At 52.9% G+C, this 15,228-nt stretch overlaps 1 protein-coding gene across 1 annotated transcript in view; it reads right to left on the bottom strand.

Annotated features, from left to right (window-relative positions):
* Nucleotides 1-565: 565 nt before the first annotated feature.
* The window catches only part of Pudp (pseudouridine 5'-phosphatase), a 71,191-nt gene continuing 56,528 nt past the window's right edge, over nt 566-15,228 (bottom strand). The window contains exon 4 of the mRNA XM_005406540.2: nt 566-2,060. Coding sequence (XP_005406597.2) covers nt 1,884-2,060 — 177 coding nt within the window. The 3' untranslated portion in view covers nt 566-1,883. The remainder of the gene's footprint in view (nt 2,061-15,228) is intronic.

The raw sequence follows: 15,228 nt of genomic DNA on the forward strand, positions 1-15,228 counted from the left end.
AGCTGAGTGCCGTGCAAACCACAGGCTTTTCCACTATGAAAGTGGTAATGTGCACATTTGCTGCTTAAGGTTTGGAAGCCGGACTGAAAGCAAGCCAGCTCTGACATCAAAGTGCCATCTGCACTCGAAGAAGAAAGAGCTATGGTCCCGAGCTAGCCCTGCTCCCTAGTGAGTTGTTATTTCCTGAGAAACAGGTCTCAAGCACATCTCTGTCTGTTACATAAAGCACCAAACTCCAACGGAGGGCTGACCCAGTGGACGGAACCTCTAGTACATAGTATCGCTTCTTCTGAGTGCTGAGCATGCTGCGCTAACGTGGGGGTGAAGGAGAGGCACCACGTCTTCCCTCAGGCGCTGTCATCATGGACCCCAGCCAAACAAGAGGCTGCTGCACTCAGAGCGCTTGTGTGGCCTCCAAGGGCACTAGGGTTCACTTACTATGCACCAATGTACAGCGTGAGTACCTCTGCGGTAGGAAAAGCAAAAGTCAACTGGCCACAGCGATGTTTTGCATTTGTCAGAGGATGTTTTTAAAAGGTGAAATCACGACCTCCATACTAAACAGTTTATGAATGTGTGCAAAGGACTTTATTCAACGAAATTAACATGTGAGGGAACCACCAGGGTGTTACAGCTGGTTTGGAGGGGAATTCAAGGAATGGAGAAAAAGAAGCATTCCACTTAGGGAATGCTCTCGTGGACTTCACAGATTTAGGCAGAACTGGCCGACACTTAGGTGAACCCAGAGTCACGCCACCACACGAACACCTGTATTATTACCTTCACGGAGCTGAAAAGTAACAATAAATGTCAGACCCCCTGGAAGGGCGTAACAAGGCATTTGAAGTACACTCCTTTTTCACCATTGAAGACTGAAGTAACTTCTGATAAATGATAACTCAATTTCCAAGGCACAGTAAATCTACACAAGGAGCAGATCCCAAGTATGTGATGGCTGATTATGACCAAAATGTACTGTGGATCTCTGTTCAAGTAGCAATTTGAAAAAAACCTATTTTTTAAAAAAAGGTAAAAAAAAAAATGAGCATTCTTAAAAGAGAGAGAACATTTGCTGAGGTAGAAAATGTTCAATGTGAATAAGGATATAAATACCAGACGCACGCTACACACACGTTCAGAGTACAGCAACTGATGATACACAGTTCAAGGTGTGTCACTGAGGAAAGGTCCAAAGAGATGTTTTGAGGGGACAGAAATTAACTTAAGACTAGCAAGTTTGGAGAATCATTTCCTAAGGTTCATCAGTATCAAGGCTTTCCCCACTTGGGTTACAAAGTCAAGAGATTACCTTCTCAATTGGGAAGCAGTGTATGATTATCTATCTATCTATCTATCCATCCATCCATTTAGACCACATATATCTATATAGCTATATCTATATAGATATCATGTATATGCACACATGCATTCACACATGAAAGCATACACATCTATGTATACAGAATTTACATTGCAGGTGCTGATGTTCAGAAAATCTAAGATGCAAAAGAAATGAACAAAAATATAATGCCAGTGTCTTGGAGAAGTACATCCCTTACATATAAATATGCATCCACACATATACATACTTATGTGTACAGCACACACACACACACATCATGCCGGGGCATACACACGTGTGCATGTACATCCCCTTCCACAAACAGCATCAGCTTCCAGTTCACAGACTGAGAGGGCAAAGCTAGTCTTGGCTTGGGCTTCTTCTATTGGTCTTCCCTCAGCTGTCAAGTGGATGCCCAAGGCTGGTGACGGAGTGGCCCAGGGCTGCGCTGGAAGGCATGAGGAGGGCTGCAGGGGGCCTGGGAGCCTCAGCTCTGGCCGCCCTCCCTCAGCAGTGTGGGCCGCGCCCGTGGCCTGGACCATCACTCGTAGGCAGGCAGACCGAACAACTCGGGCTGCAGGTCCTGCAGGGAGCTCAGCACCACGGTGGCCTTGATCGTCAAGTCGCGGCTCAGGTTTTCATCGGGAACCATGACGACCTGCATCCCCGCTGCCAGGGCCGCCTCCACCCCATTGGGAGCATCTTCAAAGACGAGGCACTGCAGGAAGAAAAAGAAAGTCGAGATGGCCTTGTGTGCAACCAGAGTCCTCTCCTGGAGGACGAGGGTTTGCCATGGTTTCGATCTCAGCTGTCCCCAGAAGGGTGTGCGTGCACGGCTCTATCCCCAGTGCTGTAGTGTTCAGAGGCGGAACCTTTGGAAGGTGTCTTAGCCACTGTCTGCTCACTAAGACACAATACCTGACCCTGGAAACTAAAGGAGGAAAGTTTTATTAGGCTCGAGGTCTACAGAGGTTTCAGTCCACAGCCAGGTGGTTACAAGGCATGGCAGAGGAGAAACGGCCCATGGCATGGTGGCTGGAGGGACAGAGAGATCAAGAAGAACGGAGGAAAGGAAGGAAGGAAGGAAGGCAGGATGGAAGGAAGGAAGCACAGACAGAAGAAAGGAAGGACAGATGGAAGGACATGAGGAAGGAAGAAGGACAGAAGGAAGGAAGCTTCAAGGAAGGAAGGAAGGACAGAGGGAAGGAAGGACGTAAGGAAGGAAGCTTCAAGGAAGGAAGGAAGGACAGAGGGAAGGAAGGACGTAAGGATGTAAGGAAGGAAGGGAGACAGATCTTTCCAGGCCACGCCCCCAAAGCCCCAGCTCCTCTGATAGGCCCAGCTATGAGCATGGTAGGCTTTAGGGGACATCTCAATAAAATCCATAGCAGATGATTAGTGGTTCATGAGAGCTCTGACCTTATCAGTGGAGTAATCTAAGGACGGATTCACAGTTGAACGAACTACAGCAAGGTGAAGGAAACAGGAAGTGGGACCTAGCTGAAGGAAGTGGGTGGGAGGGGCATGACTGTCTTGTCTCTGCCCCTTCTTCCACCTGTGCTTCCTGGCTGCCCTGCCGCCATGATGTTTTGACATAATACAAGCCTGAAAAGGCGATGGAGCCAGCTGACCATGGACTAACACTAAAATCCAGAGCAAACCTTTCCTCCTTCATGCCGACATGCTCAGATACACTATTTTGTCATGGTGATGGAAGCCTGGTTAACACGGAATGTTTATGGTGGTTGTCACCACGGCCTTTGGGGTTGTCCCACAGGCAGTGCAGGCTTCCTGGCTGACCGGCTGAGGAGAGCTCTGCATGCTGGTTCGGACCCAGCCTTCCCACTGTGGTTTCCCTGAAGGAGACATTCTGTCCCTGATGAAGCGTTAACTGCAACACAGCACAGCTGTGCGTCAAGTCGGTATTTTTGGTATGAAACTTTATTTTATTTGGATCATAACAATCTGTTCCATCAATAATTGAACATTCAGAGTGTGAGAGGAAATTGTAAAACAAAATGATCATGCTTCTTAAATGTGAAAACTCTTCAGAGCTTTTCCTACTTTATGTGCTGTAGTTAGAAAATTAAATGGTTTGGTGTTGGAGTGAAAAAGTCAGTCCTGTATGTTAAAACGAAATAAAATTCATGAGCACAAGGGTTTGGGGCCAGTGTACGCGCACTCTGGGTAGATCGTGGACATCGACCTTGACCCAGGAATTACTGACATGCAAATCTGTGTAACGCAGTCTTCACCTCTGGCTCTGCACGCACACAATGGTGCTGTGGGAACTGGCATATCCGCTCGCTGCCTGTCCTGCGGCTCATGGGTGTCCCATGCGCGGGGCACACGGGGTTCTCTCAAGAGCTATCTACTCAGTTGCAAGGAGTGGATCCAGGCCTGCTGTCCTCGCATCACTCCATCTCGGGAAAACTTACAGCCAGCAAGCGACCCCCAGGTCCCCGGAACGGGACCCACACACAGTGGGGACGGGTGACACCCAGCTGCGCTGCAGAGCTGCCCTTTCTGCTGTGACACGTGCTGCGCTCTCCTGGTTCCCTTCTCTGAGGGTGGCCTGTGCCTCAGGAGCTGTCCAGGTGGGGCTCTCAGCTCTCCACTCAACTCTCTTTTGAGCCTCTGCTCCTTCGCCTTCTAATACGCAAATCATTGCTGGGCACAGCGGCAACTCAGTGTGTCAGTGCTCTGCAACGCACTCAGCGAGCGTCAGTCTCTCTCTGCTCTCTCCCCCACACACACCTTGCCTAAATTTCCAACCATCTCCACCACAGCTGCAGCAAATACACTCTTTTCACTTTTCCCCTCCCTCCCTCCCTCTTTCCTCCTCTTCTTCCCCCTGTCCCTTCCCTCCATCTGTGCCAAGATACTTCGTTTGTGACTGGCCCCTGGGGTTGCCCAGAAGCTCACATGAGTGAAGCTGGGCTCCATCTTGCGGCTCCCCTCCTACAGCAGGTGAGCTGGTTTGCACCCCACCCTGGTCCGCTCAGACGAGGTGGGTGGGGGACAGGCCCCATGGGTGTTCAGTGCTAAATGTGAATGGTGCTAGGAAGGATAGGGCTGGCTGTATGCCTGCCTTCCTCTTTTCTTTTCTTTCTCTCTTTTTCTTCCTGTCTTTTTTTCTTTTTTTCTCCCTCCTTCCTTCATTTCTGGCAGTACTGGAGATTGAACCAATGCCTTTGCACTGAGCTGTATTGCTAGCCTGCTCCTATCTATCTACCTATCTGTCTACCTGTCTGTCTATTTCTCTCTCTCTCTCTCTCTCTCTCTCTCTCTCTCTATCTATCTATCTAGTCTTTTAAAATTTTGCAGGGTCTCCCCAAGTTGCTAAGTTGCCCAGGCTGCACTGAACTTGCAATCCTCCTGCCTCAGTCTCCCAGAGCGCTGGGATTACGGGTGTGGGTCAGTCACCCCACTCTGCTGCCCTTCTACCCGAGGACTTCTGAAGTCTGCAGTCCCTCCAGCCCCCGAGCTCTTGCCTTTTCTCTGAGCAGGAGGAAGTGACTCCGCTTAGACCACCAGCTGGGCTTTCTTAGTTAACAGACCCGCACACTACCGGCTCCTGACATTTCTGTCCCAGCCTGCTTGAAGTTACGCCTTGATTGGTTTCTAAATGTCCCCACTGTTCTCATCTGGGACCGCGGCAGGCACTTAAATGTCAAGTGGCCTTGTGACATACTTGTCACGTCCTCGGGGGCTGTGAAAGCTCCGCGCAGTCTACTTAGAGATTCAGCTCATGCGGGGAGCTGACGGGCTGCGGTGGGAAGGCGGCTTCCTGCCCACCTGCACGGTGCACAGTGGCGGGCACCGTGGAGCTCAGAGCTCGGAGCTCGGGCAGTGAGCTCGGAAGGCCAGGAAGGCCTGCGACCCTCCCGTGTGCACACTCACAGCACGCTCTGCACTCAGAAGGAAAAGCGCCTGGGTGCCAGCCCCTGGCCAGCTCCTTGCTGCGGTGGTGGAGGAGTCACAGGAAGCAGAAGGAGGGAGGGACGAGGGACCAGGGAGACGTCCCACGGGGAGTCCCCGCCTGCTTCCTTGCACAGCTCCACTCCTCCTGGGGCCTGTGTTTGGTGGGTCTCTGCTTTCACCTCGTAATTTGTCCCTCCCTCATTTTAAAAGAATCCAAACAGGGCACTGCTATGTGACCTACAGGTTGAATGTGCTTGATCTGAAATGCTCCAGATCAGAGGCTGGGCTCCGACAGGATGTCGTCACATGTGGAAAATTCTATGAGGTGGAACTGTTTCTGGCACAAAATTATTGAAAGTACTCTATGTAATAACCTTCAGGGTATGGGAATGTGGTGTGATGAAACAACAACAACAACAAAAAATCTGTGTTCAGACTTGGGCCCCATCCCCGAGATCACTCATTACGCATGTGCAAATATTTAAAAATTTTTACGAATCCTAATAGTTCAGGTGCCAAGCATTCCAGGTAAGGGGTATCTGACTTGTATCACACGGAATGGAGCAGACAGCTATGGGAGATAAAAGAAAGCAGTAACGTAGGGATGCTGAGAAGTCAAGGCAGGTGCATCTTCATCCTGACCACAGCGGGACATGAGGATGCTACGGCATTAATCACTTCCGGTCCCTGGGACGAAACACCTGACATCCTCGCTTATAGGAGAAGCGTTCAGTCTGCCTCAGTTTGCCACCATTTCAGCCCACAGTTGGCTGACGCGAAGGAAGCTGCCAGGCGTGACAGAGGAGAGCTGCTCACCCCATGGCTGTCAGCATGCAGAAACAAGAGCGGGGACAAGAACTCACCCTTCCAGGTCCCACCCCAGGGCTACCTCCAACCAGGCCTCTCCACGGTTCGTTCGGTCAGGAACTCATCCACGCACGGATCCACTTTTGACTACAGAGCCCAAGGTCAGACCACCATCCCAAAGCACCACTTGTTGTATTGTCCATACGCACAAGCCGGTAGGACCCTGCATGTTCAGACACTTCGCGGGAAACCTCCAGGACAAGCAGCTGGCCTGAGCTTCCCGTGTAAGCCACACACATAGCTCATTATTTGCAAGTGACCGAAGTTCTGATGCAAACACGGGCGTGGGTTACTGGGCTCCTACACCAAAGAGCAGCTGTTCTGACCACCCATCTACGTCCACGGTGCCCAGCTCTCCTCCTTCCTGTGCCTGTGAGCTCAGTGTGCCGTGCAGCTGTCCAAAGCCGCCTCTCACCAGGGGAGGGGCAGTCTAGCACATCCTGTCAGCTCCCAGAAATTCCTCCAGAGAAAGGAGGATACGTGAGAAAACACAAGCTGCAGTCTCAACTGGACAGCCGGCTGGGGGTGGCAGCAAAGCTCAGAAGCTCGGAAGAGCAGCCTGGGCAGTCCCCACGGAGGCAGAGGTGCTGGGTCTCTCAGCCTGGTAGGTTTCCACACCAGCTAAAGACGGTACCACACGCACGGCAGAAAACAGACCGTACGCATGAGTCCACGAGGAAGAGCCACCCAGGCCCGAGTCAGGCCACCATGCCGCACGGCCTCAGGGAGCCAGTCCACAGAACTGAATGGCAGTTGTCTGGGTTTTTTTCTCAGACTCATTAGAATTGTACAGCAGAATAACCACGGTGTTTTGAAGCAGCTATGGAAAATGTCTTCCTTAGAGTATGTGTCTTGATCCCAAAGGCCAAAGGTGGTTCTATCTAAGGCACCTCTTCTAGGACAAAAATAACCGCGGGTACCTAAAATCCCGGGGAGGGTAAGAACTGCCGCAGCTAAGGTCACCTACCCACTGAAACCAGCAACGAATCCCGTCAAGTTGCCCAGAAAGACTGCCCGCTACGCAGGAATTGCAGTCTCACACAGATGAAACCTGAAGACATTCCAACCACCACGGAAAGACAGAAGTCAAAACACAAGCTTGGACTTAGCATACAGGCTACGGGAAGTATGTTTTTCTATTCAAAAACAGACCTGTTACAGCAGTTTCTGTGTGACATGCCAACGGCCGGCCCCGGAAGGAACAGGAGCTGACCGTCACCCTGGCTGCGCCCTTTCTGCAGCCAGGCTGAGACCAGCCAGCTTGAGAACGTGTCTTTGCCCTCGGGGACCAGCCTGTCCTTCCCGCCCTTGGTGGATCACCGCTGACCTTCAGCACATTCACAGCAAGGGGCACCGGGTGAACTGAGCATGTGCACTGTGGTATCTGGGGAGAGAGCCTCCCCTAAAGTCACGCGAAGTCAGCCACGTACCGCATGCACTGGAAGCAGACCGACTTTTCTAGTCCTGTTCTCTTGTACTCTCCAGCCTTCCGGAGGTCCAGGACCCAAGACGCTGGACCCTCACTCGCTGTCACAAGCCCTCCCTCTTCCCACTCCTCCACATGTCATCTCTGCCCCAAGATGCAGGGCCATGAGTGCTCCATGCAATTTTTAATAAATCTGTGGCAGCCCCATGCAATGTACTGCGTGTTTTTAGAGACCATCCCAGGACCTCAAGGACGGTTTCTAGCCAAGTGCTGTCACTAGGCTGGGCCGGGCTTTAACTTCCCTTGGTGCCTGACGGATGTTCACCGAGGCAGGTGGGTGGTATTTTCCCCATGCATGGCCGCAAAGCAGAAGTGATGAAGTGAAGCCAGCCTTGTTTCTTGCACGGGGAGGGAGAGCTGAGCCCAGGGAAGAAAGGTGACCTGTGGCTCACACTCACCAGAACCACGAGCTCTGGGAGACAGTGTGGGTCTGCAGAGGCAAGCTCTTCTTGCCGCACCAAGCTGAAGGCTGCGATCCATCTGACTTTGATCTCCCAGAGAAAAGAGGGGCTTGAATAAATGCTAGCTGGAGGGCTGCATGTGGGGGGAATGACGTTTCCTGCAGGAGGGGCGGGGAGGTGCTTGGACACCACAGCACCTGGAGCTACTGAACCCGAGGCTCTGCACAGGCGGAGGCTCCACAGTGACCTCAGCGACTGCTCCTGTCCCTGTCCTTCCGCTGGGTAGCTCATCAGGACCAGAAGCTCCTACGCTTTAGCTTTCTGAAGATAAGTATCATACAACTCAGACGCTCTGCTTTGTAAGTAGGGGGTGCCACGTAAGAAGATCTCTGTCTGAGGGCGTGTTTGGGGGTGGGGGCCAGGGTCACAGAGGTGGCGGCTTAGATAACAAAGGTGTATTCCTCCTGGTGCCGGAAGCTGAGGTGCAACGCCGACGCCAGGCAGAGCCCGTGTCTGGTGAGGCTGCTTCCCGGTTCACACACAGCTTGACGTGTCCTCACACGGGCGAAGGGCGGGGAGCGCTCTAGGGTCTCTGAGAAGGCCGCACACCCATCCATTGAGGCTTCACCCTCCTGACCCATCCTGCTGGCTCTACCAACTTGGGGGTGAGATGTCAACACTTGGATGCTGGGAGGACATAAATATTCAGTGCATAACCACAGAGAGGAGCGGGGGCAAATGCAAACGGATCTCCGCCCGGGGAGACTCCGTACCATGCCCAAAAGACGGATCTCGGGAACCCCGGGACAAATGTGTGCTTTCGGACACTCAAGCTGCAGTAATTTGTTAGAGCAGTGGGACAAAGGGAATCTAGGCAACTGGTCTAAGAGAAGCACAGGGATTCATCTTCAAAGCTCTGTAAATATACCTAGCTTTAGACACTGTAGAAAAACTTGGAAAACAAACATATCCTCTGCTTGTGCCAAGAGCCCGCAGCTAATAAGGTAAGGCATATATTCCCTCTCAAGTGTCAACAAAATGATACGGACTCATTTCCTGCTGGCTGACGGGCAAACTCCCAAGCCCGTGGTCAACCTGCTGTATCTGTACAGAATTCAAGTCCAACTTCTCAGCGTACTCATTTGGAGCACTGACATTTTGTTTTAGAAAACAGTAAGGGATTCCATTTTAATCACTTTATGCCTGTGTCAGGGGTCCAGACTCAGAATTAGGAGGATGCTGAAGAAAAACTGAGCGACAGTCCCAGCATCTCCAAGACTGGCTATTCTCCTACACCTGTCAGACAAGCTGTTGCCAAGTCTGGGATCTAACCGGTGTGGCAGGTTATCTGCTTGGTCTTGGGATGGGGCGCTCCCGGGCAAAGTCCGTGATTACTGGGTCTGCCTAGCGAAAGTAGGTGAAGTGAGGGGACGCAGCGTATTTTGGACACATTTAAAAGGATCCATGAACTGTTAGAGGTCGCCCTTGGAAATCACTAGGGACCATCTAGACCTCATTTGTTTGATCCAGTGTTTCTCAGCGACCTGATTCATTATTCTCCTCTCCGAAGGGCCCCTTCAGACATGGGTTGTTCTACCCCACTCCACTCAATAGTTTTTGGAAAGCCATCTAAAACGCATTTTTAAGAAAGGGAGGAAATGAGGAGGGTTCCCACTGAGCAGGAGATGAAACAGCTGCCTTTAGAAGGAAGTCGTAGATCACTTTAAAGGGAAACATTTTCATTGGCCAGAGTACCCCACCCCAGCCACCCGGAAGATGAGAGGTGAACTGTAACCTTTCAAAGTCAACACACAAAGCTTCACAAGTATGATTTCCTTGGAGTCCTTTTCACTGCATGGAAGAATGAATATATCTGAGAGCGTGGAGAACAAACAAACGAATCCCAGATAAATAACACTATTCCCGACCACAGCACTGCTTAAACATACCTCTCCATCAAGCTCTCATTTTACAGAGGCATGAATAAGTGATCCTCAGTGCTTGGCAGCTGGGAAGTGCTCCATGAATATCAGCGACTATTATGATAATGGAGATCCATCCTGCACAGGTTATAAAGTATGCGCTGGAAGTTTCCCATTACTCAAGCTGGTCATGGCACCACGACTAGAACCTTATAGCCCCATGAGTACTCTAAGTATCTCCCCTGGCAGCCAGGATGTTAATAAACTGCAAATGAGGACGCCCGCCTCCTGTTGTTCGTGTTTGCGTGAGATTCACCAGGCACGGACATGAAACGTCCTTTGTGTCGTGTAGAGGTTAACCTGGCAAAGCAGCTTTAGGCTGCTTTCTGTGACTGTAACAAAATACACAGGGCCACGTGCCCCATCATGCAACAGGTTAGACAGCTGAGAGCGTTAGGGGTGTAAAGCCCAAACATCGTGGTGCAGACTGAGAGCAAAATAAAGGACAACAGGAAGTAGAAAGACCCTTCTCAAGGGGCACAGGGATGAAGAGATGGAGGGAAGGACAGGAAAAATCACTCAGATGTGTTATGTACGTGTACCGACGCTCCACAGTGTGTGCAAGCATGATGCCCTGCAGATGTAAATGCAGGGAAATAATTTTTTTAAAGACAAAAGCCAGCTCGCCTTCAGTATGTCATGGACGGAGCACGGCACACTAGTAGTTTTATGCAACCTCGAGCTGCAGCTTTGCACCCGACAGGTATTTTTAGGGTACGCATCAGCTATGCTTACAGGTAATAAACTGCTGCCCCTTTATATGAATGCTGTGCAAACTGACTAGGCAATGCACCGCTACGTAGTTTTTAAAATGGTTAAACATAGAAGAGAAACCATGTGACATTGAAGCTCGTGTGTCTGATTTATTTCAGTAAATATGAATGGTCTCAAGATGTGTCCATTTCCCACAAATGACCCAAGGATACATACGCTTCTTCACGGAAGAGTAGTACTCCACTACGGGTAAACACCTCATTTCCTGTATCCATGTATTGGTTGATGGACACACATCTGTTTTGTGATTGGAAATGGAACCACTGGTTCCTTAGCAGCCTGAAGTGTGTTTCCGCACCGGGGCAGAGCTGACGGCCACGCTCGCCCGCGTCAGCACGGAGAGACGCTTGCAGCCTTCTTTGGCTTCTCCTGCTGCTCTGCTGAGGGGGCCGGGAGAGCTGACCCGGACCCGGTTCCATCTGTCCAGCATGCTGATGATGAGCACGACGCACTGAGTGACAGGGCCCTCCTGGGATCAGTGAGGAGGGGCTGTCTGCTGCCCAGCACTGTCAAACGTCCCCCTCCTGTTCACCCCATAAAGTCCCCGATCACACCTGGGTCAGACTCCCTGCTTATTCTCACTGTTGCAGCTCAGCTGAGCTCAAGCCGAACACCTTCGTCCCTCCTCCTGGCAGGGCTGGGGATGGAACCCAAGGCCTGCGTATGCCAGGCCCCGGCTCGGCTCCTGAGCCCTGTCCCCAGCCCATGTCAGCAAACCGGTGCGTGAGCCCCCGCAGATGAGCAACTCAAGAAAGAACACGCCGTGTCCAGGAGCGGCAGGAGCCCAGGGCTTCTCTGCCAATCACTGCAGACAAACCCTTCTGCACCGCTGTTCTAAACTAAAGCTAGTGCCTGGAGATGGAAGGCATCCAGGAGCACATAGGCAGGAGGCACTGGCGCTTGTGGGTCCCTGGGTCTGTGACTCCCAGACCAACCCTAGTGATCTAGACAGCGGCTTCCTGCGCTAGTCAGTAACAGGCTGGCGCTGTGTTCCGCAAGGGCGCCAGAGACTTAGCAAGACTTAACAGAACGCGTCTAGGGCATAACAGCTATCATTACTAGGTAAAAGCAAAGAGGAGTTTTAAAAGCTGCGCAACTACAACGGAGAATGTCGGACACAGTAGCAAGAAGGTGAGGCAACAGCCAGGGGCGGGGTGGGAGACAGCTCTGATGCTGTCTCTGGTGGGGGCACTCGTCTCGGATCAGCCGTGTTCAATGTGCTGTCCTACCAGAAACGCGCAGCTAGTCAGCAGCTGAGCTCAGGCCCGGCCACCACCTCCAAGAACCCGGGACTGGGTTTGTAAGAAAGTATTTGGGATGGACGGGATGCACATTTTTACGGCACGGAGCGATGGTGCAAACATCCCGGGACCTGGGTCTTAGAGGACGTAGCAAGTATAGGTGGAGACTACATCTCTCGGGTCAGGACAGCATGGAGTTGGGATAGAGAGGAAGGCAACAGTAGCATTAGCAGATTCAGCCATGGTGTCCTTGCAGGGGACAAGATTTCCAAGGACACAGTGACTTAGGGAAACCCAGTCTCCGAATTAAAAATGCACCGGCACGTGGCTTAGTACGCAAGCCCTGGATGCACCCCCTAGTACTGCAAACGGATTGGAGTGGGGCTAAGACTTGGTCATGAACAAATGTGTAGGTTTCAAAAATGCCCCAAAGGGGCTGGGGATTTAGCTCAGCAGCACAGCGCCTGCCTGGCAAGCTCGAGGTCGTGAGTTTGATTCCTGGTACTGGGAAAAAAAAACCAAACACCAAAAACCAAAACCAAACATGCCCCAAAATGTACTGTCCCGGAGTCCCACGTTTAGCACCCCGAGGCAGCTGGGTCCCAATTTCAAGGCTGATGGTCACACAAAGTGATGCCGGCTACATGGAAAACCCAAGCATGTGGGAGATGCCCTGGGGGGTTCTCCACAGGGAGAGCCGGCGGAGGCACACACAGAGGTGGCGTTTGGACTGTCTGCACTCCCCCTTCCTGTTACCGGCCGGAAGGGGTGAGCAGCTCCTAAGGAAGGTACAGAGGGTGAGTCCCAGAGGAATATATTCATGTGCCCAGACAGTTTGTAACGTGCCTTCTGTCAAGTGACCTTTTATGTCCAGGTCAAGCAGCCCTTATCTGAAAGGCCCGACAGCAGATGTGCTCCGGGCTTGGTTCTGGAATCTCCGCGCAGACACCGTAAGGAGATACACCGGGCAGCTGGGTGCCACACATGTGCGCAGGGAACCGGCGCTCGCCCGCCAGCACACTCCTGACTTTCTGAGTCACTTTCAAGGCGCAGAAAGCCTCAGGTGCGGGAGTGTCTTGAATACAGAACAAAAGAAAACAAAACAACACAAAATAACAAGATGACAATAGAAGTCCCTGAAACTCCGCTCCTCCTGAAAAGAACACTCGGACGAGCAGCGCTGCCACAGAGAAGCTTGACGACCGACTTCCTGTCTCGCCCGCAGTATCTGCCAAGCCCACACGGGCCGTGTGTGCAGCACGCAGTCGCCTGCATTCTTCCGCGCAGGTGTGCATCGCTGAGGGCAGGAGGAGGGGTGACAGGCCCACACCCAGCCTGCCACCACCATCTGCGTGGCACCCCGCAAGCCCCTACCCACAGCATCACTGAGGGGCACCCAGGGGCAGGGGCGGCTTGACAGCAGCTCCAGGACATGTCTGTCAGAGGCCTTTCCTAGGCCTTTGAAGGTCACTTTTTAGCACAAAGGGGAGCTATGGACAGAACCGAAAACGCCCCAGTGAAGGCTGCAAGGACGGCTCTGTGAGTCGGTGCCCCATAGTAACACGGCAACGCGGGCTCTGACCTGGTGCCGCCACGTGTCCCCACCACCTTCTGTTATGATCAGGCCTCTACCTAACTCGGGGGCTCCCGCGATAGCGCACACGCCACAGGAAGCCACTGGCTGAATATGTGTCCTCTGAGTGGGAGTGGACAGGCCAAACAGCAGAACTCAGCTGTGGTCAGCCAGCGCCTTGACCTCGGCTCTGCATGTCCCGGGCCAAAGCCAAACACACAGTCCGGGGCTCTCGGGAACAGGCACTGCTCCCACTTCCCTTCCTACTTCAACCCGAAGGCTGCATGCTGGGGTTGACAGGGAGGGGAGGGAGGCGCCCCGCGAGCCCCACTCACACTGCAAGGGGACTCCAGCCACAGCTGCGCTGCGGCCTGACACGGGGGTCTCAGGCAACCCGGCCTGTGGTTCTGAGAGCCATTCTGTCTCCGTAACGCCATCCCTATGACGGGTAAACTCCCCTTCTGCACAAGGGCGCCGGTGAGCGAGCAAAGCGTGGAGCTGGCTGTGGGTTCTCCCGCCCTCGCCGTGCGGTGGGGAAGGTCACGCACAGACCAGCACCGAGTCTGGTGTTCGCCAGCTCCGACTGCAGATCTCCTCGCTCTGTGGACCGGATTAGGGGGGCAGGGCGGCACCTTCCTTCTCCTCTCTGAGCACTTGCTGAAAAGAGGGAGCCCTTATGACCTCAAATTACCTCAAATTAGGAAGTCATTCTTTAACCAGGGGAAAAGGCCTCCCGCAAAGCAAACACGGGGCGTGGAATGAGTGATGGGGCGCTTGCGGGGGCACGCACAGGCCCCAATGGACCTGGCAGGGAGGCAGGTTTGCACTAGGGACCTGGTGCAGCGCCCCAGGGCGCAGGGACTCTCTCCAGCTCAGGGTGAGGGAGGGAGACAGGGAGGGAGGAAGCTAGGGAGTGCGTGGTGCTGTGAACCCAGCGCCCGGCTCACTGACCCTCCCTGCCTCGGGAGCAGGAAGGACGCATGTTCCGTCTTGCTCCTGCATTCCCAGCGCAGAGCTCCTGACAGTCCTGGAATGTCCTGAGTGACTACCAAGCCCTTTCTGGTCAGACCTGGGTGGATGCCAAGGAGTGCCCAGGGTCGCTCCAGCATGCGGTCTGCACATCTCCGCAGCTGAGGACCTCAGCCGCAGGCCGCGGTTCTGGGTCCCAGCATGGGGACAGGATGGGAACTGGAAGTGACTCCTTCCCTCACACGTCAGTCAGCCAGGAGGCCACCACAGCAAAACCCTCTGGGATGGTGTGTGGGGCCACTGAGGCCCAAGGGCACACGGCGGTGAGGGGCAGACCGCGTAGGAGCTCTGCACCCGCTGCCACACGGGGCCCTCGGCATCTCTTCAGTCTGGTGGGTCCTCGGTTCTTTCCTCCACAGCAAACCAGGACACGCAAGTCCAGTGTCTTCCTGTCTGTCCGAGTCAGTTTAAGGGACTCTGAACTGTACACGCAAATACTGCAACATCTGCCAGCCAGAGCAGTAGTGGCCCTGAGTGTTCCAGATAAGAAACAGCTGGAATGCCACTGCATATTGTTACCTTCAAATCAGCTGCTCAGAGCACCAGACACAAGCACGCACAATCGATCAGAAGATAAAAATTGTAATCATTAACTGTTCACTTCAATAC

The sequence above is a fragment of the Chinchilla lanigera genome, unplaced genomic scaffold, assembly GCF_000276665.1.
Source record: "Chinchilla lanigera isolate Chin_1 unplaced genomic scaffold, ChiLan1.0 scaffold00098, whole genome shotgun sequence".
NCBI classification, from domain to species: Eukaryota; Metazoa; Chordata; class Mammalia; order Rodentia; family Chinchillidae; genus Chinchilla; species Chinchilla lanigera.